The following is a 27,847-nucleotide window of genomic DNA, read 5'->3' on the forward strand; positions in this document are numbered from 1 at the left end:
CCATCGGTGTTTTAATTCTTCCCTGAATTAGAGATGCATATTGCTCTAACAAGAAAAGTCTCCTTTTATTCAGGGGGATGCCTTTGAAATTATGTCAGACCATTTATTGGATCACTGAGAACAAGACAGCCTCGCCTATCCAGTCCTGAAAATAAAATAAATTAAAATACACATTTTATTTTCTTATTTTCTTTACCAACACATGATCAGTAGAAAGCAAAACCAACACGTGAAGCAGAAAATCAAAACGGCAGTGAAAGCCCTTAGCAAACGAGGCCCCTTCCCAGCAGGACGGCTGCCTTGCCCACATCCCAGCACGCCAGCCAGGCTCGGGCTCGGCGCCTCCAGCCCTGCTCTGGGTGCCTCAGGGGAGCTGCCGGCCCCTTGCGCCGAAGAGCCCCCGACACAGAGCCCCAGTGGAGCCGCCTCAGTGTTACTGGCAATATTTAGTGTCCCGTATTTACAGGGCAGTCACGGAGCTGGATGCCGACTCGCAAACGTTCACGTTGACACCAAAGTAGAAGTGCAAAAAAAATGGTGGCCCAATGGTGCATTTTGCTTTACCAGAAACCAAATCCCCTTCACTTAAACCAAACGACATTGAGGTGTGCATGGAAGTGCCAAACTGCAAAAACGAATAAAAAGTGACCAGGCGGCCCAGAGCCAAGGTGAGTTAGGAGGGTGGGAGGGGTCTGACACACCGCTTGAGAAGGGACAGACACTGATCTTCAAAACACCAACAAAATAAAGTTAACGCAATATTCATAGTGCAGCCAGCTCCTCTCCCCGTGCAGGCGCGCCAGGCGGGCACGGCAGCCCCCGCTGAAGGGGGTGCCCAGCCCAGCCCAGCCCCAGCACTGGCGTGTCCCGCAGCACTCACCGGCTGCTGCTCTGCTGTGCCCGGCCACGCTGGCGCCTTGCTGGAGCTCTGCCCTCAGCCCAGCCTGCCTCGCTCACACCGAGGGCTTCCGGCATGTCTCCCATTTCTTTTGTTTTTATAATACGGGGGGGGTTTAAGCTCTGAAGAGTTACCACCCCTAGAAACTTACAACACACATAGACTGAAATACATTTCCTATTGAAAATAACAAGATTTGCTTGCTATACGAAGTGCCAGGAGGACACGGCACATCCTCAGAAGCCTTCGGATTCATTCTATTCTAAGTAGAGATGCTTCAGGTTGCAGACTGTTGCCCTGACGCTGTGTCACAGTGAGGTGGCTACCTGAGAGGTGTGCTGCCTGATTATTCAAACCATGGTGAGGAGCAGTTGTGGCAAATGTGCGGCATTTGTTCTGCAAAAAGGAATTTGGTTATTTTTACTTTTCTTAGTGAGTGGTTCGCAGTACACAGCTATCGTGTGCGCTATTGCAAATGACACGGCAATCCTGAAGCCAAAGCCGGTGCCAACAATGACAGCTTCTGCCTAAGATAAATGCAAAGGCACGAAGGTAAATGGTTGAACCCAGTCGGGGCAGAAGCTTCTGACCGGTCCCTCACACCTGCGCTGGACGCTGCTGTTCCGGCAATCGCACCGCGGCAGCAGGGTGGGCACCCACCAGGCACTGACGAGCCTGGCCCTCTGCTCTGCCGTGCTGGACCGGGCACGCCCAAGCGGCAGCTGGAGCAGCTTTGGCTTCAGGATTTTATGCAATAGGTAGTGACATGTGACCCTGAACAAGACACCACGATTAAATAAGATTTTAATGCAGGTGGTGCCACATCGTGCCAGTGGTGGCCTCTTCCTGAATTTCAGATAAACGACCTCTCTTTTTTGCAAGTGATTGCTAGTTCTTAGCGACATGCACAAAACCGGCGCCAGATGGCCAGGAAACAGAAGGGGAGCAGAGGCTGAACGCAGACTGGCCAGTGCCTCCCTCGCTCACCCGCACCCCAGAGGACGGGAACACTTGTTATGTGGCTGGTCATAGGAAAATCTCTAGACAAAATTCCCTAATACACAATTAAGTGTTGACCGGAATGACTAAAGCAACACTCTAAAGCTACATTAAATAACTGGTTTCAGCACTGGTTCATGTCCTCTTGCAGCGTCACCAGTACTTGTGCACAGGTGCCTGGGGAGAAGTGCGTGCTGCCATCTGCCCGATGCCACACCAGCAGCAAGAGCCCGCCGTCGCCTTCACTTGCTTTGTGACTGCAACGATCACATGAAGCGCATGATGATAAGACAGGTGATGGCTGATGGTTGGCCACGTCCATCCGGATGCGAGAACTGCGATTTTACAGAGCAAACCTCTCACCCATCCTCTTCAACATGTGCTCATCCAAACCAGCAAGTTCTACAGTGACAGTAAATACTTTATCTATTTTAAGGTCTCTTGGGTTCCCTCGGCCGGAGTTCTGCTCCCGCAGACCTCAGCTGGAAGACTTGCTGAGAGCGCTGGCGGAGCGGCGAAGCTTCCCAGAGACTCTGCTCCTTGAGGCCCGTGGCAGCGCGGGCGAGGTCTGCTCTGCCAGCTCCAGTCCTATGGCCACGGGAAGGTCAGCGCTTGCACTTGTGGTGAGGCAGCCTGGAAAACATAACGGGCAGGGGAAAATAACGCAAGGACAGAAACAGCCTGCGTGTCTTTGCATCAGAACAACTGCAGAAAACGCAGCCCCTCTCCACCTCCTCTTCCAAATTAATCTTGGGTGTCACTCAGGTGAACTCGACGTTTTATAGTGGCCCAGGCAGCTGAGGAACTGCCACCCTGGCCCTCCCCGCACAAAAAAAAAGGCATTGCTCTTTGCCGGCTTCCAGGAGAAGCAAGGTGCAGCAGGGCTGCGAGCGGCCGGCAGCGCCCGGTGGGCAGGCGAGAGCCCCCCAGCAGCCCCTCCCAGGGGGGCTCCAGCAGCCGCCTGCAGCCCAGCACCGTGCTGGGGAATGGCTGCACCAATCCTGCTCGCTTGACGGGCCAATAAAGCCCACCTAACAGGACTCGGAAAATGTTTGTTTCAAGTGTGTGTTTTATGTAAAACTATTTCTGCTCTGTGTGTCACTACATGGCTCTTCTCTATTTAATCGGCTACAGAGAGCTAGAAATGAGTTTCCACAGCGCAAATGCTTTCATGAAACTCCACCTGGAAGGTATCTTAGACTCCAATCAAAAAAGAATCCAAATTTTTTCCCAACTAGTTCCACTCCTTAAAGAGGACGCTAGGTACCCACCATTGTTGGTGCACTCACGGCCACCATCCAAGACCTTCATTTGTGGGCTGGGGGACCCGGGTGGCTGCAGCAGAGTCTACAAGTGTTTACGCTTTGCTGTTCGACAACATTAAGTTACATCTCGGTTATTCCCCAGGGGCGATTACGACTAGAGGCCAGGACTAAATGGGTTGTCTGAATGAGAACAGATGCGGAGCAGTGATTAAACTAACAAGTAAATGAATGAAGTGAGGTGGGCGCGTGTGCGCAGCTCCTGCCTCTCCGCAGCGCGCCCATAATGGTGCTCGGAGGAATAGGGACACGCATGCTGCAACCCAGCCCTGCTCTTGCTGCTGCAGTTCTGATCTGTCCCAGGGCCCTTCCCCGTGTGCGCGTCATTTCATCAGCTCCCCTGGGGTACGGTATTTTTAAACCACGTCACAATTCTCTACGCCTTAACACAAAGGTTTTGCTTGGCGGTGGGGCGGAGGAGCAGCCTCGCAGCCAGGTGGTGTGAGCCTGCGCGGAGGCCGGCAGACGGCCCCCAGCCCACACCGAGGGTCGAGGCCACTGTGGCAGCCCGACCCCTCCCAGCCCCAGGCCGATGGGTGCCTTCTGCAGCACAGACCCTCCCCTGTGCAATGAGCCGAACTTAACACCACACCTTTATTTGCTGTTGGTTTGTGTAATTGATGACTATAGGGCTACTGTCTTTAATACTCCCTCTATCAGCCCAGGTGACTCTCAAACGTGCAGGCAATGCACCAAGACGCAGGCAGCGCCACAGCTGAGCCACTCACAGGCGGTGGCACGGCGGGACAACCTCGCTCACGAGCAGGGCGAGCCTTGTCCTCGCGAAACGTGCCAGGACTCGCCTGTGGCTCAGCCAGGCGGAGGGGACAGCCGTGGGCAAGGTCTCTGTGGGCAGCGAAGCCCCTGGCACTCAATTTACCTCCTAAGGACAAAGACCCAAATAGACTCGGCTGCTTTTTCACCATGCAGCTGAAGTTAATTCGGGTATTCCAGACTCCTGCCAAACACGACAGCCCGTCTCACCCCATCAGCGGGAACGGCAGCAGCCCTGCTCTGCGCGTTAACAGCTTGCACCGATCCTGTCACTTCTGGGGAGCAATGCTCGGAAACTCCGTGGGGTTTGCTGGGCACAGGCAGCATCGCCTTCCATTTCCTCGCGGCAGGGGTTAAAGCTTTGTCCCGGTGCTTCAGCTGACCCCAGATACTTTAGTGACTCGAAGCAGGAACAGAGCAATGCCCAGGTCCCGCTGCAGCCAAGCCCAAAGCACCTCTTGCTCCTCCAACAGTTTGCAAACAGGTGTTTGCATTTCAAAGACAATCTTTACTTACCAGATTTATACTTCAAGACAATTGACTGAAGGGGAAATATTGCATTATAAAAAGGTGAAAAATATGACTTAGCATGTAAAGACATTTTCCGTGAAAAACGTGGAGCTGTCAGTTTGGGATTAAAAACAAAACCTGCAGTGCTGTTCGTGGGGAGAAAAGCGTGGGGGAGGGAAGGGCTGTGAGGGAGATGTTGTACTTTACATTCCTGCAGTTAAGCAGAATGGCAGATGGTCAAAATAATACAGTTTTCACCAAATGGACAAGCTCAAGCAATATTCATGCAAGCACTGAACAATGCATCGCCTGCGCATATGAAAAGCGGGGCGGCTGCGGCAGGTGGGGCTGCAGGGAGGCACACCGCAGCGCAGCATCCGCCCGCCTCAGGAGCCGGCACATTCCTTCAGTCCAAACTTTCTTCTGGCGAGTCCTTAGCTATGCAATCAACCTTGAAGCTCCCCCGAAACCGCCCTGATTGATAGGGAGACAGCAGCTGCAGAGTGAGCAAGTAATAACCACGAAAGATAAAGGCTTTCATACAAATATTATAATTCCACTCGCAAGCTGTCTGGCACGAACTCTAATTACTTGGCTGTCTTGCAAGGGGAGCCTGCAACTTTGTTCAGAGCCGAGGCTCCGCTCGCTCAGCTGCGCTAGGGAGAGAAGCAGGGCTGCACGCAGCCACCGACGCGCTGGGACAGCCAGTGTCGTAGCTCCACTGGTGTCAAGATGCTTGCGAGAGGCTTAGTTCTTGTTCTTTTTGCAGTGATGTGGGGGAGGGGTTTTTTTCTCTCTTGCTCTGATCGTTTCAGGTGGTGCACGGGTAATGTGAAATTATAAGTTGTAAAAACCAAGCAGCAGCTCCGTGATGGCATAGTAAATAAAAATTACCAGTTTCTGACTCACAGGTGGACCAGCACAGTGCTTAAAATTTACAGCTTGGCCAAACATGTGAAATTTGCAAAAAGGGGGGGAAACTCCGTCAAAAGCTGCCCAGCAGCTCTCTCCTGTAAGTCACGCTGGCTTCTGGGCGAGCGCCGCCATGGAGGTGATGCCACGCAGCTGCCATGGGCACTCGCCACTGGCGGGCCAGGGGGTGTGCCCAGCATATTCCCAGTGGCTGCCCCATCCCTGACCCCGTCCCGTGGTGCCCTGGCCACAAACACACACGCAGGCGGGCCCAGCCACGACGAAAATGCTTCTCATTGCGGCAGGTGCTGGTGTTGGCTGGGCCCGGCAGCAGCTGCCTGGGTGGGCAGGCGGTGGGCACCCCATGGGGCTCGGTATGCAGGGACGGGAGGAGATGGGGTGGTGGCAACAGGGACAGGCAGAGACAGACCCAGAGAGCCCCAGAGCCACAGCAGCCGCGCGTTGAGCACAGGAGGAAGAGGAGGAGGAAGAGGAAGAGGAGGAGAGCTGTTAGTGATGAAGTGCAACGCCAGCAGCAGCGAGGCCTGCGGGAAGCATTGCTCTTACCTGCAGCAATTACCATAATGAGACCATTACATATTCTAATCTAAAGGGAAAGAACACAAAATCATATAAGTACAGGAACTGCACACCCGTCACGCTCGCACCAAGGCCAGGCCAGCTGCTCGCAGGCACCTAGCACAGCGGAGCGGCCGCAGGCGACACGGCAAACTTGGCACACGGTGGGCGCCAGCTGTAGGGGCAACTCGCAATACAAAGTACACCTCAATACGCTCAGGGACCTGAAGAGAATCCAGTACCCACAGGCTTTTTCCTTGCCCCTGTTGGTCTCTTGATTGAAAAAATAGAGGGAGGAAACGTCGGCAAAAATTGGAATGAATAATCCTCTCCCTTCAGCTTTCACCAGACTCGCCGATATGGTACGGGGGGACTTCAGCAGCCTCTTAGTTCAGCTGCACTTCCGACGCTGTTCATGGTCACGCAGTTTCAAACTGGGTAAAATCTGAGGCTTCACAGAGACCAAAACCACTGTTGCACTGTAGGCAGGACCACCAGAAGGTGACCACCCCACGCAGCACCGGGCCACACAAACCTCCCATGAATGGTGTCACTTGTGTGTGCAAAACCTCATCCCAGGCAGCCACACGCCTGCACGCGAATGAGGGGCACACAAGTGACAGAGCAGGTGCCTCCATGGTCTCCTACAGGTACAACTGCTTTACGGTGATGAAGGCTCAAGTGTTTAAAATATCTTCCTTGCAGGAAGGGATTAAAAATTCAGTTAGTAATACAGATACAAATACACTTTAAATGAAGAGTTACCTTTCGGAAAGGTAGAGACGAATGGCTTATTTTAGCTTGAATCTACAGAACAGAAAAAACCTGGTTTCTCACACAGCACCAGGGCATGTGCTCTAGGAAAAAAGATCTTTTAGCAATTTCTCTTCTCCCCGTGCAGCAGATGAATGCTCCTGAAAGCAAAATAACCCTTTCCCCACCCTTCAGATGCGTACAAGCACAGGAACATTGGTACTGATGATGGCAAAACATCTTGGACATCCTATGGAGAAAACGGGCAGGAACTCTGCCAGGACAGCAGCAATGCAACGCTGTCATCATGCAGCCAAACTACTGGGGGTCCAACTCCTCACCAAAACTGGCTGAGCCCCCCTCAGGGACACCACGTGCGGAAAACCAAATCTAAAAGCATCTTGTCTGTCAGCTCCCTCAGAGCTGCAGTAACTAATTAGAGGGTTTTTTCCTTCCCCACCAACCCAACCCACCAGAAGGCCCCAGTATCTCTGTGGTTGAAAATCAGCTTTTCAAGTTGACTCTGTGCTCAGCAACAGCACTTAGTGAGTACAGCGGGTACCGCTCACGGCTTTACAAGATACGGGCTCCTTACTGATGCGCTGCAAAGCTGCTGAGTTTGCTTTTACGAAGTACAACAGCAAAAAGGGTATAATTTGTGTGTTGTAATGCTGCTGATAATTTCATGAAAAAGACAGCAACTCACTGCTGCGAAATTTCCCATGGAAATTATTTGGTAAAAGCAGGTGGTAAGCTACTGCCATTCCCCCTGTGCCGGCCCCTCCCTCACCCCCACCCCCACGTGCAAGCTGGAAAACCCTTTGCGCCTTTAACCACGTTCACACGCGCATTTCAGGGGCTACTACAGAATCCAGAAATTAGGTTCCTCTGGTTCTGATGTGGTCTCTCCAGAATTACTCTGCGCTGTCTCAGAAGCCGGGCACCGCCCCAGGCCCAACCATTTTCAGCGAGGGGCAGGCGAAACCAAACAAACTCCTCCTTGAGCGTGGCTGTGGTCACCCACCCTCATAGCACGCAGGGAAGAAGCAGCATCCCCAGCACTGCAACAGCATTTTCCTTTTCCCTCATTGCCCTTGCTGCCCTGGGAGGAACTCATTTGACAAACCAAGCGCAAGGCTATTGCCCTTCCTTGGCAAACTTTTCTATCATATGAGAAAAAGAGAAGAAAAGCGGGTCTTAATGTGGAACCCAAGTGTGTAAAAATGGATTACAACATCACACGTAATGGTTATGGTTTCTGAAGCTTTATACTTGAGAAGACCTATGAAGTTTTCACACGTGCCATGACATACCTCCCCCCCACCCCCCTCAATTAACCTATCAGCCGTAACAGGTCTGTGGAAATCTTTGTTTTCTTTCCCAGTAAATGTGAAGGTAATAAAATTCCAGAGAGAATCATAGCAGTAAATCCGCTTAGCATTTTGACATGGTCTGCTTTCCACTCACAAGGACAGGCTCAAAATACAACACAAGCAGCATCCTGAACCTGCATGTTCAGGTGTGTGTGTTTTGAAGAAATTATCACTAAATAAAGCAGTGGCTGTCTTCATGCAAAACCACCCATACTCAACGGTCTGAAACGCAAATACAACCACCAACTGCACCAAGTATGCAGGAGGTCAAATAATCGGAACTGCACTTACACCACGCAGCTCTTTGCCGCGGTTGGTATGAGCCGTTACACTATTTCGTATTTTGTTGACTGACAGCCGTTTAAACCTGCATTTGGTATCTTTCATTTGGCTTACGCCTTTAAGCAAACCCCAAAGGCTACATGGTTCAACCTCAGCAGCAACCTGGAAGAACAGGCGGCTGGCAGCTGCCAAAGGCTGGCAGCTGGGCAACGGCACAGCACGGCACTTACCAACTACATTTGGAGAGTCTTTCTCCCAGCTGAGTTTACACAGCCCCTTCTCCCCGCTGAACCCACGAAGACGCTGAGGAAAGAAGGGTGCCTGAGCCGACTGCCCCGAGCCCACCCAGCAGCACGGCTCTTCGGAAGGTGTCGGGGGACAGCCCAGGCTGCGCTTGCAGGGCCAGCACAAGCCACCGGCAGTTTCCGTACCTGCTTCCCCGGAGCAGGCCGGACCCTAAGTGAGCACCACAGCAGCTGAAACACAGGTAGAGGAGGAGGTTCGCTCCACTCTTGTTTGGCTATGAAAAACAAAAAAAAAAGCAGCGCCTCAAAGAGCTGTAATTGGCGCAGTAAGAATCTGAAACTACAGGTTGATCAAGGGCAGGAACAACCCCCAAAAAAGCACTCCCAGCACAGGTAACGAGTGCTTGACACCATCACGTACCCAGCTTTGATGGTTTTAGAGATTTGGAAATAAAGCCTGAATGTACACATCAAAGTTCTAATTAGTTGTGACTTGGAGCAGCCACTAATTAATTCTGCATTGGCCAGCCAGCCAGCCGGACCACAGCAAGTGTTAGTGGTTACTTCTCCTCTGCAGGCAGGCATGCAACACGCCTGCAGTGCAAACCACCGCCCCGAGGCTTGGCCTGGGCACCGGCAGCCTGCAGCAGCAGGACGGCACCGCACAGGCGCTCTCTGTGACGGCGGCTGCAGGGCTGACATGCCTCAATGCAGAGGAAAAATGCAAAGGGGCCGCATGGCCCGGAGCTTTCTCACAACCTGACAGCTTGAGCAGCTGGAGCTGTCACCCCGCAGAAGAGAGAGGCCCGTCAAGCCAGTATTTTTTCCCATCCCAGCACTGATTGCTAGGGAGGAAGCCCTCCCTCGCCATCTCCTCTCCCAGAGATCGGAGCTGGGAGAGCTCCGTCTGAGACAATCAATTAAATGGAAAAAAGAAAGGGCCCAGGCTGGAAGCCCTGATGTTTCTCTCACCCCCACTCTGCTGCAGATCCCAAGGTTACACCAGGCTTGACGGAGAAGCAACCCGGCACCTAACACAGCCTCTGGGACAGGTCCGGGCTGTACACCCGCATAGGCAGTGGGCAAAGGGAAAAAATGCTGCAAAGTAATGATGCAACATGCTCACCGTTCTGCAGGGATTTGTCCTCTTCTGAACGAGGCCTGGTGTAAATTTACACCAGACTGTTCAAGTCAGAGGAGCTGCAGTGGGTACAGAGCTGATACCACCTAACGATTCATGGTATTTACTATAACTTTGCCCTATTTAATAACAGACCATTTCTAACCCTTACAGGGATGCTAAGATTTTCACCAATTCAAGCAAGTATTTCTCTTTCATGAAAAAAATGCAAAGTATCATACTGTCAGCATGTATAACCTTCGACTTTTTTAAAAACCTAAAGGGTCTGACCGAGGCACGGGGGTGGTCCCATGGTACACTGACGATGTAGGAGGTTCCTTCCTATTCCTTCATAAAGAACTACCAGCAAGGTGTTTAAACTCTTCAGACTGCTAAATGTTTGAGTAGATTAACAAATCAAGGAACACACCACAGCCTGGAAAAGATTTTCACTCGCTGCCTGAGTCTGAAAGAGCAAAAATGGTGTTTCTGATTTCTAGCGTTGTCTTTCTGACTGCGGGAGGAGGGATGCACTTCCACTCAGTCACTGCTTCATCATTCAGCAAAATTATTATTTTCTTTATAGCATCCACACGTCGTCATAGAAATCATTGTGATTTCTCAGTTCTGCCATTAAAAGACCCAGAAAGTGGATCAGAATTGCTGTGCCGTGTTGTTTGAATACGCTCAAGCAGGTTTCCCTAAGTGTGGGGGAAAGAAGGAGGTAATGGAAAATATGAAATGGGTTTATTCCATTTACACACGCTGAAAGGCATCTCTGGGGAGAAAGGGTAAATTCTGGGTTTCTGCAGAACATCCTCTTTCCTCCTTCATTAAATCAGGTAATTATGCTTGATTCGACTGGAAATTTCATTTGGCACCTTTTCATTCTCTGCTGTCAAGCAGCTACCATGGGCCAAGAGACAATTTCACCAAGCAGGAAAGGATCATCCACCACCAGGCTCTGCCTCCGTGATGCTGAGATGCAGAGAGCACCTTGGCAAGGTCCTGGGTGAGCTGGTAGCTACCACGGAAGGAACACAGTGATGGGAGACCTCCATATTTCTGAGCCAAGGGTTTTGAGGCTGGCAGTGACGGAGGTGGTTATGAAATGCCATTTCTGCTGACGAGTAGAAATTAGGAGCCACACACATGCAACAGCACGGTGCTGAAAGCCGCCCCGGCGCAGCATCCAGCTGCTGGGCACTGCACCTTCCCGTGGTGGTGAGAACGCCCAGGCAGGTGGCAGCGCTGTGGAAGATGGGCAGGAAGGCCACATGTGGACCACTGATAACCAAGACCAGAGGGGTAAGGAGCACCTCCTGAACCCGCTGGTGCAGCTTCAGGAGCCCTCTGAAGGCAGTCCAAGCAGGCAGCTGGGGCAGGCCGCTAACCCAGCAGTCAAAGATGCTCTAGTTTGCTGAAGATCAGCTGTAAGAACTGTGTGAATTAAACAGAGAGGAGAAGCTGGCCAGGTCCCTGCGCCTCCTCTGAACTCTTCACAGGGGAGGGAGGAAAAAACCCCACAGCAACACCTCGAGTCCTCTTCCCACCCCTCTGCTCCACCTCCTTAAGCTTTTCCTCTTTGTTCACTGCCTACTCTACCATTGCAACGTCTGGCACCTACGACTGCACTTTTTCCTTCTCACCTAGAACACCTTGTGATGAGCTCTGTGCTAACGACTTGCCTTCTCGTGCTTCCTTCCACATTTAAGGGCAACACCTGTACTGGAAAAGTAAGGATTCAGAACAGAGGTTCAAGCCGCGTCAAAGCGCCGCGTGTAGCTCCACAGCAGCATCCCGGTCCAGGCAGTAACAATTGCCAGATGGTTTCAGCACTGCCTCTTCTCGCAGTGGAAACAGCTGAGCAGTGGGCTCCTAGCTGCCAGGCTAGTCTGGAATTTTCTAAGTCCCAGTTACTAGAAACTAATTTTTTCAGTTTCAGGCAACACTGTCATATTGATCAAACCCAACACTTGGCATGTGCCGTGTATGCTGTAATGTCATGGCACAGCTACTCACTTTCAGAGGTGTATTTTTGAAATACTCAGCTCCATCCAGCTTCCCTAAAAATATGCAAAAATATTTATAGAGAAGCTGGAGAGACTTTATTCTACCTAGTACACATAACTGACAAAACACACTACAGATTTTCAAGGAGAAGGCATCGACAAAGAAGTAAAAAAAACCCAGAAAACCCAAACCAAACGAACCCCAAAGGAATCATCACTCAGTTAGCATTAAAAAGAATGTAAGTCTGTTTAAGACAACAGTTACTCCAGGTTTTGTGTTGTTTCTGTCAAAAACAGATTTTAAAATTGCACGGCCATTTGAAATACTCCCTTTTGCTTTAAACAGGGAAAGATAAAGCTCAGCACCTAGAAAAAAAGTGTTTTTCAATAAACTAAATCTTGTTTGTTGTTTGTTCAAGTTATTTTCTACAAGAAATTTATGCATGTAAAAGTCCGGAGACAAAAGAAAAGCATGTGTCACCTTTTCAACAAAAAGGCTGCAAAATCTCAGTTTTATGTAAATAAGCAGGCACAGCTTCCAAGGCTTTAAAACCAGGGAATGCTGAAAACCTCTGTAGTTCCTCAACTCAAGTGTTGCTCCTGGGCAATGCTATAATATTCATTAAAGAATCCATTTATCAACAGATACCACATGTCAGAGTTTTCCAGCACAGTTTTCCTGACACTCCGCTGAAAATGATGCTTTAAAAAAATTTAAATGGAAAGCAATAATCTGAGGTATTTTGCCTGCCATTTCATTCCACAATAGCTGTAGCAACTAAAAAGCAAAGATTTACACTATATCCTTTCTGATAACGTCAAGCATTATGCTTTATTTTCCAAATCATTAGCATGCACAAGAATGACCTCATGGTGAACAGATGCACTTGGATATGGCAGTGATTAGATCAGTCCTCTCAGCAGTCAAGTGTGCCCATTTCAATTAACCCTTTGAAGCACTAACTGCAAGTCTGCGCTGCTGAAAAGCAGGTTTGTAGATTCTCTTGAAAGTAGAAATCTACCCTCCTAAGTATAAAACCCTGAAATCTAAATCTTTCTCTGGTGGAAAAGTTACCTCTTTTCCTTTCTAGAATATCTGACTACTTCCACTTTCTAAGGGTTAACACGATTCTGGCTTCCGATCTTAAATGGAAAGAAAAAAAAAAAAAAAACCAAACCCAAACCCAACCCAACCCAACCCAAACCAACAAATGCTTTTTATTCAGCAGAGGTAATTAAAGTTGGAACGTTTTGTATCTGTTTGTGCCTGTTTAATTTTTACGATATTTTCAAAGAACACACAAGTATTTTGTTGAGTAACTGTTTTTCTTTTTGGCTGAGGGAGCAAGAACAGAAAAAAGACAGCAGCTTAAACCCCCATCCTCTAAAACGAGAGAAATCTGCAGAGGGAAAGGATAAGAATAATTCAATAGTGTTGGATTACGGAGGATTTCCTGGGCTGACTCTCATACCCAGCCTAATTAAAATACAGCATGTAATGTACCAGTTTAACAACAAAGGACCGTATTCTCATCTTTTGTTCCTAATCTGCACATCCCCTAAATGAGTTCAGGGATGTCCATTCTGCCTACCAGGCTGCATTTTCAACGTTTAAGGTATTCAGGGCTATCTACGATACATACAGGGTATGTTGAAGGTTCTACTTCTGAAAACAGCAAAAGAGGTCAATCGGACGATTTCCGTGCATCAAATGTAGCACCTGCAAGACGATTTGTGATATGGGAGACTAAGCCAGGGCACACTTACAGGAAACCCACGTCCCCTCTGAATCTAGGGGGAGCATCCCTAGAGGCAGTATCAGCAAACATAAAAACATTTAGTTTAAATAAACAGATCACAGTTAATAATACACCAATAATGTGTGTCATTAACAGCTACATATTCAATTAATTTAATGGTCTTGATTTGCTTTATATACTGCGTTAATTACTAAAACCAATCTTAATTTTAATAAAAAGCATACTTACTCATGACCCTTTCTATCATGCACACGTATACGCAGCGATGGCAGGATTACAATTAGGTGGTATTAAGAACAAAGACCAGAGGAGAATTAACCTTAAATTTACCTGAAAAGTTCAAGCTAGGCAGGGTTAGCAGTATCAGCTGGCTTGTTACTTTAGAAGGGGAAACACAGACCTGTGTCAGCTCCATGCATTTACTGCTCTGTGATTCATTTTTGTTTCTGTTACAGAACAGAAATTCCCCTTTCACATGAAGAAAAATGCCATCCGTATTTCTTAAGGGGCAGACAGCCGATTTTGCAGGCACAGGACAGGGGAAGCTAAGCTTGGAGGAGGTCTGGCTGCCTGTGGCACGGGGGGACAGGCTGCACGCTGGAAAACACAGAGCTGCCGCTGTTCGCAGCCCGCAACCCTCCTGCTTGCCCCCAGCTGTGACCATGCCGACAGGGAAACCGGTGACTTCAGAATAGTTTTTCATCCCTTTCTACTCATTAGGAGGGATGAATAGTGGCTGCAAACTTCAGTCAAATTGCACCCGAGCTGGTTTGTTATTTATTTCTGGAGGCTGCCAGCACATTTGCAGTACCCCGCCAATCTGAACCACGATAAACTTGGGAACAGGCGAGGCTGAGGCAGACGCTGGCGATCCGCACGCAGCTCCGCACCAGGCTCCCTGCTCACGGGCCGCGGGCTCGCCCCAGCAGCGGCTGGCAGCGGCACCTGAGCTGCAGCGTTTACATTCAGCCTCCTTGCCGATTGCCAGGATGGCATTTGATGGAAAATACATCCTAATGGCAACCACCGACACAGCTTGTGGCAGTATCTGACCGACTATGCAGGTAAATCAGTGGGTAATGTGAGGAGACTCTCTAAAGCAAAGACTTTCGATGCCAGAAGTTGTGACTGGCCTCCAGCTTCTTTGTGAGCATGAAATAAATTCTGACATTCAAAGTCCAAAAACTGGGACCTGACTGTGGCAGGTTTTACTCTTTGAAAAAGCAATAAAATTGTGAAATCATAAAAACGCATTCAGGTATTGATGATTTAACAGTATTCTGAAAAACTTAGGCAGACATTAGAAACATTTTAAATATTTTTGGCATACCAAATATATCACAACCTTTAGAAAGTATGACTAGCAGTGTTATCAAATGAATCTGTCCTTGCTTGTCGAACTGAATAGCTATATAAGATCACTGTGTGCTGTAAGAATGACGTGAAAACGGAATACAATTACGTGTAGAGCAAAACATTTAAAAGATATCAATATATCTACATTTTTATTTGCTGATGCATCAACAGATAAATGATTCAAAGTGCTAACAACACTGCGCATGAAATCTACATTTCTATTGAAACTGATAATTTTTTTGTCTCAGGCTTTTGGCAGAGTGTATAAAAGAATTTAATTCACAGCTGTTCTACTTTTTAATGTAGAAAACATTAATCAAAGCTTTAAGTTATAAGCTTTTCTAATGTTGTTTAGTATTCCAGTTCAACAAAGATCAATAGAGGCCATCCCTGTGTTTCTTGACGCCTCTCCAGGAAGCAGAGGCGCGATTATGTAAATAGCACTGGTTCCCCTTTACTTCTGCCAGCTTGCTTATCTCCAAAGCCTTCTGCCTGCTGCTACTGGCGACCAATGCAAGGACATGCATACACCTCTTATCTCCTAACAAAGCTCTGAAAGCTCGAGGATTGGAGCCAGTAACGTTAAACAATGATGCACGGCTGATTTTATTTGTAAGTGATTTATTTTAGCAAATTTAATTTCTTCCTTCAATTTTTCAGTTTAGATGGAAGATATTTGCTAACAAGTCAGGCTAAAGAGAAATACAGCAGATGTCCTGCAACATTTATAAAGGTTTGAAATAATCTATTAAACAATCCGAAAGAGTAGCAGGGAATAATTAGAAAGTGCTAGTTTCACCCGACGGGGGTAAAAAAAGGATTAAGGAATCTTTGTTAAAGAGTCTAACCCATAGTGACCATATACTTTTTGGAGACTGGAAAAAAAATAAATCTTAAGGGTACTAGAAATCTGCATTTCAGAGTCGAAGTTTCCATCAGGAGACGTTTAGTAAAACAGCAAAGTAGCAGTTCACAACTTACCGACTGTATGCTAAATTAAAACCTTTATAGGGCAGATAAGGAATACGTTCACAGAGTTCAGCATCACATCTTTGTATTTCAGCAGGGCTGATGAATGATGATCAGCATTCATGTGTGTGTACACAAATGTACACATGTACGCACACACATATACTCAAACAGGTTCCAGACCGGGTGTTGGAAGGAAGCCTGAAATTTGCTCATCTATATTTAAGGGAAATGTTAGCATACTGCACGCTGCCATGATTTTCTAACAGAACACCATTCTTACATTTCTTTTGCATTAATCCCTGACCCTGGTATCTGAGCAGCATAATCCCCATTTAGCATTAGTAGCAACGGCTTCTACTGTGAGGAACTATTTTTCCATAAGTAAGCACCAATTCAGGCATAGCTTTTGAACAACATATTCCCAGCTCAGCAAGAAACCCACACTCCTGAATGAACCAGAGCACATTACTGAGAGAAAGTTCATTAACCTTGCTAGATTCGGGGGTTAACAGGATAGCTGAAGAAAGGAGCAGAGTGAATAGCTCTGATGCAAAACAAATTAAAATGAATGTCATCATTCCTTTTGATATTCATTAGTAGATTCAGGGGAAGAATGGTTGTCTTAAATTTGCAAGCATTTATCTACAAAAAACAGGTGTACATCTGCTGCTCAAGTGCTTCTTAGTGCTAAAGAGAAAAATAACGTCCAGAGACTCACCAGTTCCACCGAGGGAGTAGCTGGGAGAGGGAGAAAAGACCTGAGCGGCAAAATCCTCAAATGTCATTGCTTCTTTATGGTTCTGGATTATTGCTTCGAGATACAGAGCTCTTTCCTCATAACTGCAACAACCAGGTTAAGGAAATGTGTGTGCAGAATTGAATAATGTTACACAACGTCCACCAACACCAGCACTTCAGATACTCAACAACGCTAGCCAGGCCGTATGCAGGCGTGGAAAAGAGGGGACCAAAACTGCACAATGCTGCTTAACAGTTCTGAACGTGAACGCTGAGGAGTGAATACGCCCAATGGCTTAAAATTAAGGGTAATACCTTTTAGCTCTGTGAATGAAAAGCTGCAACTCAGTAGATCCGACAGATTGCTGAAGTTACCAAGGGCAGAAACGAACCCCGCAGACTGCAGGCTTTTTTAAAGCAAACCCCAACTTCAACAGACAAGCTGTGGCATTACAGGAAGTTCCTGGTACACAATGTTCCCGTTACAATGACCCTGTCAGACTAGAAAAATAGTTAGATTGAAGAAACAAGCTACAGGACAGAGGAGAACTATCCCCACACAAACACCCCCCCCACACACCATGTATTTGATCACTGTAGTTCATAAAAGAAATTAGCTGTCATAAACAGTGCCTGAAACTGTGAAGTTTGTACTTAAGGCAGGTGCTAGGAGGTGTAATCTTATGTATCCTAAATAAATGATGCACATTGGAAAAATTCACCCCACTACTTGCATGCATTATAGTCTGCATAATGCAGACAACAAAGCAATCTAAAATCAAGACTATTGCCTTTTAATTAAAACTCGGCAACCTGGAACACACAGCATTCAAATGTGTAATCAAAAACCAGTCACCAATAAAACTTACAAGCGTAACAAGCTGAAGCAACTTTCCAGCTGTCTTAATAGGACCCCTGCTTGCGGCAGCTTTTCACAGCGGAGAAAGCAAATCTTTTCCTTTTGTGTGCAGCTTCTGTTTTCTCAGAAGGTGAATCATACACTTCCAATAACAGGATAACGTCTGAAACAAATCTACAATGGGCTGAAGAACCTCACGTATCACTTTATGAATTAATGCTCGCAGGAGCCAGTATGACATCTCATTCTCTGTTTCCTCATTTAAAACAAAAGTTTTCAGAATTTGTTTCTGTTACGGAGAAATGCATTCTAACTCTGCGCGACTGTTATGCAGAAGCAAAGGCCAATTTAGATTTAGAAATTAGAAGCAGTGAGAATAACACCAGTGACAACATAATGCAGGTGAAGGTATTTAAAACTGAAAAGCATTACTAATTAATACCGAAGTACCATTTTTTACTTTCATTACATCAACAAAACCACTCTGAAACAGGATTTAAAAAAAAAAAATTATCAGAGTAAAGCCATGCTTAAAAATAGGACATGACGGTCTAGCGTTCTACCTCCAGGGCAATAAGCAAAGCACATCTTAATTGTACTCAGGTTCCTATAAGCTCGGTGGTAAAAAAGAAAATAAAAATTTTTTTGCTTTTAATGCTAGCAGAGGACGATTGATATGTGATAAATCTTCTTATAAACTTCCCATGGAAGCCCGAGGAAAGAAAATCAATACATAGCATTTCAGAGTTTGCACCTGCTGACAGCATTATTTGCTTAGTTTTTTTCTCTCTTTTCCCTATGCCCAGGAGAACACATTCCTGATAGTGCAAGCATTAGCCCGCCTGCGTTTGGGGCTGCCTCCCTATTATGGGCTGAACTCCTGATGACTCTTGTTAATGAATAGGCTGCCAAACTTCCTAGGAGAGGAGGCACACGCCTGGGCCCTATTCTAAAGGGACTGACGGATGCCATTCACTTCTCATTATGAAGATGCTTATTCCACGGTGCGCTCGGCTGTTGCCAGGGCTGTGCGGAGCACACGGCCGGGCGAGTGCTGGCCCTGCTAACAGCGGGACGCGGGGGCTGCGTGGCCGTCTGGCGAACAGCCCCTCCGCCACGGAGCTGGCACGTGCTGGCGCAGCGGGAACAGACCCAGGCGTGACAAATTACTGAAAGGGCTCGGCTAAACTTGCGGCTGATGACCACCTGAGCCTGCGGACCAGCCATCAGCGCTCAATTCATTGCACAGCCTTTTAGGCTGCGGTCTGCTTGTGGGCCCACTTTAAACAAGGCAGGGAGACTATAAAGGCTTTTCATGCTATGCCTAATAATATCCTGCTGTTTAATGAAAGACCTTGCACATCTAACACATAAGCATACAATGCGCAGAACAACTGCTAACACACCAGAAGTTTGTACCGATTTTGCTAAATATTGCACGGAAAAAGAGAGTGAGGAGGTTTTGACTAGGTTAGCATTACGTCTTGTAAAACCCTTATTTATGAAATGGAAGATACCCTAACCACACAAAAGACCGGAAAAAACCCACTCGGCCAAACAGCTGGGCAGCTACAGGAGAGGCATCTGAAAAATAACATACTGAGCTGAGCTTAAGCCAAGGTCCAGAGCGCTGTGCAGTGCGATCAGCAGCTCCAGAGGCACACGAGGAAGATCCCAATTCAGTGCTGCTCTTCCAGATTAAAAACCTGAAAGCAGTAGGTGCAGGTACCACAGGCTCAGTGAGGAAGGCCGCTGCATAAACCAGCTCCACTTCACCTGAACCCTTCGCAGCTCAGTGAACTCCTTACCTTGCCCAGGCTCCCCACAGCACAGCTACCACCAGCACCAGACAGCACAGCGGCTGCTGCCACACCGGCAGTGAGCGAGATGCTCATACTGATTTTCACTTACAGTCTAATCTAAAAAGCATTAAGTCACTGCAGGAAAGTTAAACTAAACTCTCTGCTATCTCTATTTTAAAACACACACATATTAGGGAAAACAGTTTGGATTCATTTAAAAAAAAAAAAAAGTCAACTAAGGTTTTACTGAAGTTTAGGAATTCTAATGGAGGCATTAGGAACTTAATAAACAAGCTTTAAAGAACCCTCCAAAAATACCTCCAGCCTGTAAACACAGGTCAAGAAACCAGCATGACATCACGAATAGCGCCTAACCTCTCACACAAAAATCTTTGCTCTGTAACCTGCTCAAGTTGCACTTCTTACATGCAAACAAACCCATCGTTTTGCTACTTAACTGTATTTATGTCAGAACCTTCTGCAGGCACCACTACGTTAGTCATCCATCAGACAGCCTGGAGTCCCAGGCAAGGTATTTTGAGGATCTGAGAGAACCTAACATACCCAAAGAACAATAATATGACAGAGATGAGGGGGCAGAGGAGAAGACTCAGCATTTCAAGACCATTTGTACAGGAGCAGTCTGAAACAGTAATTTTCAATTGCAGCCTCAAGAAGCTTCGTATTTATCACCATGTAAAAACGCTTTCATCCAGATAATCACTAGTGCAATACTTGATCTGTCAAAACTGCAGCCCTTGTAAATGTGCTGTGCCTTCATCCTTAAGAACCAGTGATGCGATTTTACTTACTTACACGTGTTAGAATGTTAAGCTGAATCTTTGTAATATGAAATTTGTGTCATCTCTCCCCTGTCAGCTTTCGGCATAGCACATCTGATGCAAAGATGCCCATGAATGCTAAGCTGCGTTGCATTATTTACATCAAGCCAGTATGTGCAGAGTGCCGCATAAACTACTACTTTTTAAAAAATGCAACACATATATCAGCAAACTCCCACTCCCAGCTCATTGTTATGCTCTGGGTCAAGCAGGGCCAGGAGAAAGCTTGAAGTGCCTGGCTGGCTTTTCTACAGAAGCCTCAAGGCTAGATTGCTGAAGTGAAGCATGCAAATCATTTTCTGAAGACGGCCTGGCTGCAGGGAGGATGGGTTATGATCTTGAACCCTACCCCGGTGAAGAAGCTGGACAGCTGGCTTCCCTGATTAACTAAGCCCTCATTTATCTGAAGGTTTTGGGCGTCCCCTGAGATCTTCAGATAAACGGAGTTATACTAGACATTCAAAGGAGCTGATCAAAAGCAACCTCTTTTAATATGTATGGCAATTTGACCCACCTCTTCAACAACTGCATTATTTTACATTTCGCTTTTACCAAGGTGAAACTTCAGAGCAGAATGTTTTCAATGGGCATGAACATTTTTATTTATTTCATACATTAAACTATGTCGAGAGCCACGACAAGGAGTGAATTATCCACCACGAATACATATAACTGTGGGAGAAAAGAATTTAGCTCGAATTTGAATACAGCAAGCAAATCTCAGTATCCGAGTATCATGAGCTTTTATATTAGTTTATCAATTATTTTAACAGTTCAGCCATACACTGTAAGCAGTAGGACGATCTGTGAAGCTCTGTGGTGAAACACATGCAGGACCTCCTTCCAGATGGACAATCCAAAAGAAGAAGTAATGTAGAATTTTCTGAATATTCACCAGAGATGCAGGTAGCAGCCAGTGCACAGCTGACCTACGAGCATCACCTCCACAATTAACCTCTACAACGTACAGCCAGTTTCAGACGCGCAATTTAAAATATAAAGACCTTGAAAAGCCTTTGAAGTCCTACTCATCTGGGTTCTACAGGTGAGCTGAGCCATCCCTGGGTCTGCCCAACATCTCCCTCTCTGCACATACACACAATGTTAAACCATAAATAACTATTTAGAAACAGGGAAAAAATAGATGATTATTTAAACAGATCCTGAAAATTTAGAACTTTTGCTTACTAACCTTAACTATGTGCTGACTTCAAGCAAAACCATCAACTACCCATCAGTGCTGATGGCAATGGCTAGCAAGTCCTTCCCCACTCTATTTTTTGGAAATAAAACATTTTGGCAACATTTATATACTCTCACCAACATACGGAAACAACTGTATTTTGCTGACACAGCACTCTCTTCATGCAAACAAAAGACAAAAGTATTTGTGGGTTTGTGAACAGGTGGAGAGAGAATTGACTGGCTGCTCTCCAGAGCTCATCGTTTGCAGCGTGCCGATGCCAAGGGGCTCTAGGCCTGGGACTGGAACCCCACCGCCTGGGTCCACGGAGAGCGCGCGCTGAAACAACTGCTCCTCTGGCTCCGGAGGGACTGCCAAGGAAGTTAATGCGGACTATTGGCATGAACCTATTGCAATTTCCATCTGTGATGTGAATCCCACCCTGAGAAGGGCTTTGGGGGCATCTGGCCAGTGGAGTAGCTAAAAGTATAGAGGCAGACAGCTCTTTCCAGCCCATCGGACATCAAGGCTGTCTACATGTCCACATGCCAATTCCTCCTTCCACCCAACTAGGGAGACTTGAAAATCTTTGAACTTAGTTCAATGCAAGAAAGCACGTTTCCCAAATCTATGCTAGAGCTTTCCAGCCTCACTGGTGCTTATACAGGTGATCACACGGGTAGTGTGCAGACAAGAGAAGGAAAACCCGTTCTGCAAACAGCCGATTCCTTGGGCAGGCCTGACAGACTCTAAGGCAGAGGAAACAGAAGGCTATGGTGAACTTCTGTTTTACCCATTGCCCTTTCAAGACTTCAGTACCAAAGAACTACTGGTAAATCATTTCTGACCATTACAATGTATTTTGGTATCCTCCTAATTTGTATCATAAGAACAAAAGATGGTTCCACAAAAAAGGTTTGCTCCTGAAACCACGATAGTGGTTTTGAAACCAAACGAGCATAAATGTTTGGGACTTACCAAAGCAGAATAAAGTAGGGACCATAAAATTGAGGTTAACATAAATGTATTGGTAAATGACCTCTACGCACCTAATTGTTCTCCTTAAGCTCTGAACAGGAGAGAATTACTGTGCTTTTAAAATGTTGCGATAGGCAATTTCAGTGTGAAACTCAATATGCTTGATTTGGCCTGCCATCATTTATGGTCTAGTGGCTGTCACTGCTGCACAAATTTAACTGAAAACTTTTGGGGGAATTTTAGTAACATATATCCTTCACTGAACAGGTGCAATTAAACCATACCTGTCAACAACTGCAGATTTATGTGCTTTTTTTAGACCGGAGCATCTGAGATTAAAACTTTTCAGAGTGATGCATGTCTTAAACTGGTCAATATAACACGTAAGACATGTATTAGACGAGGCTGACTATAACCATCCAACTCAAACCAATGGTTTTGTGCTAGAGGGGAGTGAGACTGGCTCCCTCGCCGTGGTCAGCCCCTGAGAAGGCCATCTGTCTGCGGTGCAGCCGCGGGAGGCAGGGCTCGATGCCCTCCCTCAGCGGAGCAGGGACGGCTAGTGCCAGGGCTGCTGTTCCACCTCCTTATCCAGAGCAGGCAGATGATCCTTTGCTGCCAAAACCAAGAGCTCATCCTCTCCGCAGCATAATTTTCCTCTGCTCTGCCACCCCTCAGTACAGAATTACACTAGGCAGGCAGCCCTCTTTTACTGTTGTGTCAGGGGGACTAGAGGGGGGATTTCCAGTCGTGGGGGATGGCTGGAGCCCAGCACACCCTGGTGTACAAGAAATGTGACTTTCACCAAAACTGACAGGTACAGACAGATTTCCAAATGGATTTCTCCTTTGAGGAGTTTTTGCCCACTGTCTTGGCACCATGTCTGGAGCTCTGCCATCTCTCTCCCCCCAAGGGGAGCCTGGGTCTTTGCTCAGGATTACAAAAGAATCCCAGTCCCGACTGATGGAGACAGGGTTTCAGATACCGCCGTAACACCGAATAAAAAATAACCTGTAATTGCTGCAAGTAACATGGCAGACTGCTACAGCATTTTCCAACACGCACTGTGCAATGCATTTCTTTCCTCACAGACTGTTGCCATTAATTGCTTTAAAGAGGAAACTGGAAAACAACAACAAAACCACATTTCACATGGTGTCAAACCATTTCTGCAGAAATCAAGTAACGTGAAGGTGCCCCGAGGCATAAAGCTCTGGCTCACGCTCTCCTGTGCGGAGCCCTGCTCTGGCGCTCGCTCTTGGCTCCCGTGGCTTGTTAGGTAGCACGTTGCCCAAGGTGTGCTGCAAACCACCCGTCTGGCAGAAGCACTCGCCTGCCGCTCTGGGATATCAAGAATATGTGGCACATTAGTCATGCCAAGTGCTTCAGGGAAGAATTTTGCATTTATTATGATTAAGGCAGAAAACAAGCTTTCATCTTAATTTACTACTACTACTCCTTGCGGGAAGCCCCTGGGAGCAGATAACATCATACCATTACAGACCGATCATTTTGTAGGAGGGGTGAAGGAACAACGGATTACTTTCCTAATATAATGCAATTCTGTACTTTGACAGAACTCATGTTTATCCCTATCTGAAGCTTTTTTTATTCCAACGTAGAGTACTTGTGATTATCTCCTATCAGGTATTCCTGTTTGTACAGATACCTGCTCTGATGGAAAAAAAAAAAATGTTAGAAATGCACCTCATCTCCTTTATCACCTTTGTTCTCATTGAAAGCATTCCTCGTACAGCAGCAACAGAACACTACAGCAGTGCACAGACCAGTGGCAAAACTGCCAAACACATATGTGCCTAGAAAAATGGCACTGTACATTCTGCATTGTACAGTCAGCCCTCTGCATACGCCAGGTCCATTCAGCAGCTGCACTCCATGCCTCACCATACTGATAAGGCTTTGGTTAAAATATTTCAATTGATTAAAGTGATGACTTAATTGCCTATTATCAGTTAGGGCAGCAGAAGCCCTAACTGGTAAATCATTTCACAAGGCACGCAAAGATTTAACCCCCAAGAAGCTATTTCTGGAAGTACTGCAAGGACTATTGTACGTTCAGATATACAAGTTCTTGGCCAGCAAATTAGTGGGGCATGATTCCCCCAATATATATTTTCTCTAGAAGTATCCATATAGCTCCTATCCAATCCTGAGAGTTACTCAAAAAGGACAGAAGCTGTGCAGGTCTAACTGAAAGTCACCTTTCCAGGGCCCTAGAACAGAGAGCTGTAGAGGTCCCCTCTCCTGAGGGCAGAGAGGTGAGCTATCTCCTGGCACTCTCCTCCAGCAAAGTACTTGGTCACCCAGGGAAATAACCTGGAGACTGCAAAATGGGTGGAAGAGGCCCAGAGAACAGAGGGTTGCGAAGATCTGCTGGCCTCCCCCAAGGCAGCACAGGCTGCAGAAGAGATGGACCCTCAGAAGAACCTCATTGAGAGCAGAGCCCAGCCCCACCTTGCCTTTGCCTACGCACTGAGCGGGAGCTCAAGAAAAGGAGCTGCCGTCATGGGGAGCCTTCACTGTACAGGTCTAGACAGAAAGCTGCCCGATGACTGCGGAAGACAAATCCCTAGGTCGTATTTTCTGAGGGATCAGTATAACATCATAGCTGTCCCATTTTATCAGTGTATGTACAGCTGCCGATGCTCATGTTCTGCAATTATCTGGCTTGTTCCACAAGCGGGGTGATCATCAAGGGATAAATAACTGGAGGAAAGGTCACATGTTACCAAGCAATGCTTCCCCCATGCTTTGTCGCAGTCTTAATTTTATTCAAGAACAAATTTCAACTTTCAAACACTAATAAAATGCACCTATTTCAGTAATTCCACTAATGAGCTGTTACTTTTGGACATCTCAGAAAAAGGGCAAAGGTGCAAAGGTTCAATTATTTGTCTTTTACTTATGCCTTCCAGTTCCTTCAAATTGGCTGCTTGAGCACACAGGGATACTATACTATCCTTGGTCCACTACTGTTAGCCACATACCAGCAATACTATCCCCTTTTACTTTTATTATCCGCTTTGTTACAGCATATGTGTATTACAGGGAAAGGGAGGTTTCTTTTGAAAGCTTGAGTATCTTTCCACTAAAACAGTATTCTAGTATTTTTTTGTTTGTGAACAGCAGCAGCAGGATTTTCAGAACTGTTAAAAGTTGCCCACACCAACCTTTGGGAGGGATGGTAAAACTCCTGACTGCTTTTATCAGGCAGATCTTGAGAACTTTTGAAAACCTCAACCCTGAAGTAACAGCAATAAAGACTCACTAATAGAAAGCCAGATGCCAGCCTGTGAATTGCTGTCCTTCCCCAACATGCGATCACTTCAGAGGTATCGTTGAAGTGGTTGCAGAAATGACAGCTTATGACAACAGATGCTGCACTGCATTAAAACCCTCCCCAAAACCTTGTGGAGAAAAACCTTCAGGCCTGTTTGCATTGGGTGGTTGGCATTTGTAACTCATTCTTCAGAGAAAAAAAAGTGACCGAGTAACTGAACCCTTAGGAGGAGAGGCTGTTTAGGAGACAGCAGTGCCGTTCTGGAGCTACAAACCCCAGAGCCACAAACCATCACTAGTGGGGTTTACGTGTATTGTGCTTCTGCTTAACAGGGGTGCTCTCTGGGAGCCTGCAGACTGCACTGCATCGGTCAGGTTAAGGAGAAAATTGCAAACTCACTAATTTTTGCAGCATGTGTGGACCAAATATTTAATTAAAAAGTCAGACCTGGTGTGTGCTATCACACAATATAGCTTATCTGAATGTGCAACATAAAGACATTGTCCACCAGTGTGTGTCGTTCATTCACCACTTACAGATGGCCAAGCCACGTGGGTATTATTCAGCATATTCCAAGTGTGAGACCCTCACTGGTAGGTTGGATGACCTAATGGAAACTAAAGGACCAGAATATGCCAAGTAAAAAACAAATATGCTCTATCCACACAAATATATTAAATATGCTGAGGAATGCTCAGGCACTTCACCTTCTTTGTATGAAGCACCTCGCATCCATGCTATTAATTTTTTAACTTTTTTTTGTCGTTTCCAAAGCAGGATAGCTACGCCTGAACATTTGACACTTAAGCAGAAAGAAAACCGTACAGCCAGGGAGTATTATTACCTTCATTTTACAGAAGATGGAGGTACAGAGAGACTGAAAAATGGATGATTTTGTCGTTAAGGACCCAGAGAATAACTCGGGCCTCAATTTTTTTTGCCTTGACAGATTTCCCATCTCTCCTGTTTTAATAAGTAAAAAAAAATGTTGTATTTTAAAACACTTCTGCTAACTAGTATGTTTTAGAAACAAAAGTGACTTTAATTAGAGTTATTTCTATCAATAGTAATTCTGTAGTTTTAACATCTTAAGTAGAACTCATTTCATTTTTGCAAAGCTAGAACTCCCCTCTCTCTCATACGATACAGCATCCGGTTTTGGTAGCAGCAGCAGGCTGCAAACTATCCAAACCTTTAGCTGGTCCTGGACTTCAGTGTCTTTAGCTTTGGGCCGTGTAAGTGTGTTTACTGGGGAGCCAAGTTCAGGGGGAGAAGCAGAAACAGTTTTTCTGGTAGCTCATTGTTTGCATTTGACAGCTGTTGGAAACTGCTTACATGCTGGAAATATTAATAGTCTTGATGGAGATAAGTGAGGCAGGCAGGCAGGAATTAGAAGAGCTGTTTATCACATGGCTCTCCTATATGGCTGCAACTTCCTCTGGACATGTCAGATAATACGATTTGGTCCTAAAACACGCACAGCAGATAGTGGAATGTTTACTTGGAGCCGTAACCAGAAAATAAAGACAGCAGCATGGTTAAGTGAAAGCCTCATGCCTTCTCCTTAAACACAGCCACAGCAATTACTGTTTGAGTCTCCACAGGAGGGAAGGAGAGAACCTCTTCTCCTTCCTACGGACCTTGTTTCAGTGAGTTATGCCTCTGTACCTCATGATGAGATTGCTGTAATGTCCTATACGTGTACCTTTACCCTCAGGGCACTCAAAAATAAAGTTGATACAGAATGCAGCTGCCTGCTCATTAAGGAAGAACCCATATTGGGAGCGCAGCTAGCCACTCGGCCAGGATCCGCAGTGCCTTGCCATGATGAATTTCCAGGTGGAGCTCGGAAGGATCCTGCAAACCTCCAAATCCCAGGGCAGCTGGGGGACGTGCTCGCGGGGATGCTCTGCAGTGAGTGCTGCCTCTTGCTCAGCACAGGCCGGGCTGCAATTCTCTCACCATAAATGCAAAGGAGCTGCTAGCAGGGGAATATTCAGCTAGCCAGACTAGATCTTCCTATCTTTTACTCAGGCTTTTAGGAAAAGGGCAGACTTGCTTGTAAGGTCTGTGAGTTTATGTTCTTAATGGTATCAGCTGATGACAAAATGCTGTTGGTAGTCACTCATACCTTAAAATTTTCTACTAACAAAAAAATGACAGCTCACAAGAGTCTAAGTAAGAGGCTTAGAAAAGTTTTTGAAAATGAGGTGTTATACTTTGGTCATTGTACATATGAAAATACACAAACACAGAAATATATACAAGCAGACTTAC

The 27,847-nt window shown here is 46.5% G+C and overlaps 1 protein-coding gene across 4 annotated transcripts in view; it reads right to left on the bottom strand.

The window, feature by feature from the left end:
- Positions 1 to 152: 152 nt before the first annotated feature.
- The window catches only part of RALGAPA2 (Ral GTPase activating protein catalytic subunit alpha 2), a 142,415-nt gene continuing 114,720 nt past the window's right edge, over positions 153 to 27,847 (bottom strand). For 2 of the 4 annotated variants that reach the window (XM_080407772.1, XM_080407769.1), the window contains 2 exons: positions 16,586 to 16,707; positions 153 to 2,530 (listed from right to left, as the gene is read on the bottom strand). In XM_080407772.1, coding sequence (XP_080263898.1) covers positions 2,376 to 2,530; positions 16,586 to 16,707 — 277 coding nt within the window. In that variant the 3' untranslated portion in view covers positions 153 to 2,375. Of the gene's footprint in view, positions 6,023 to 16,585; positions 16,708 to 27,847 lie in introns of all 4 variants that reach the window. The other 2 variants (XM_080407771.1, XM_080407770.1) reach the window with 2 other exon arrangements.

This window comes from Falco punctatus (assembly GCF_963210335.1).
Source record: "Falco punctatus genome assembly, chromosome: 12".
NCBI lineage: Eukaryota > Metazoa > Chordata > Aves > Falconiformes > Falconidae > Falco > Falco punctatus.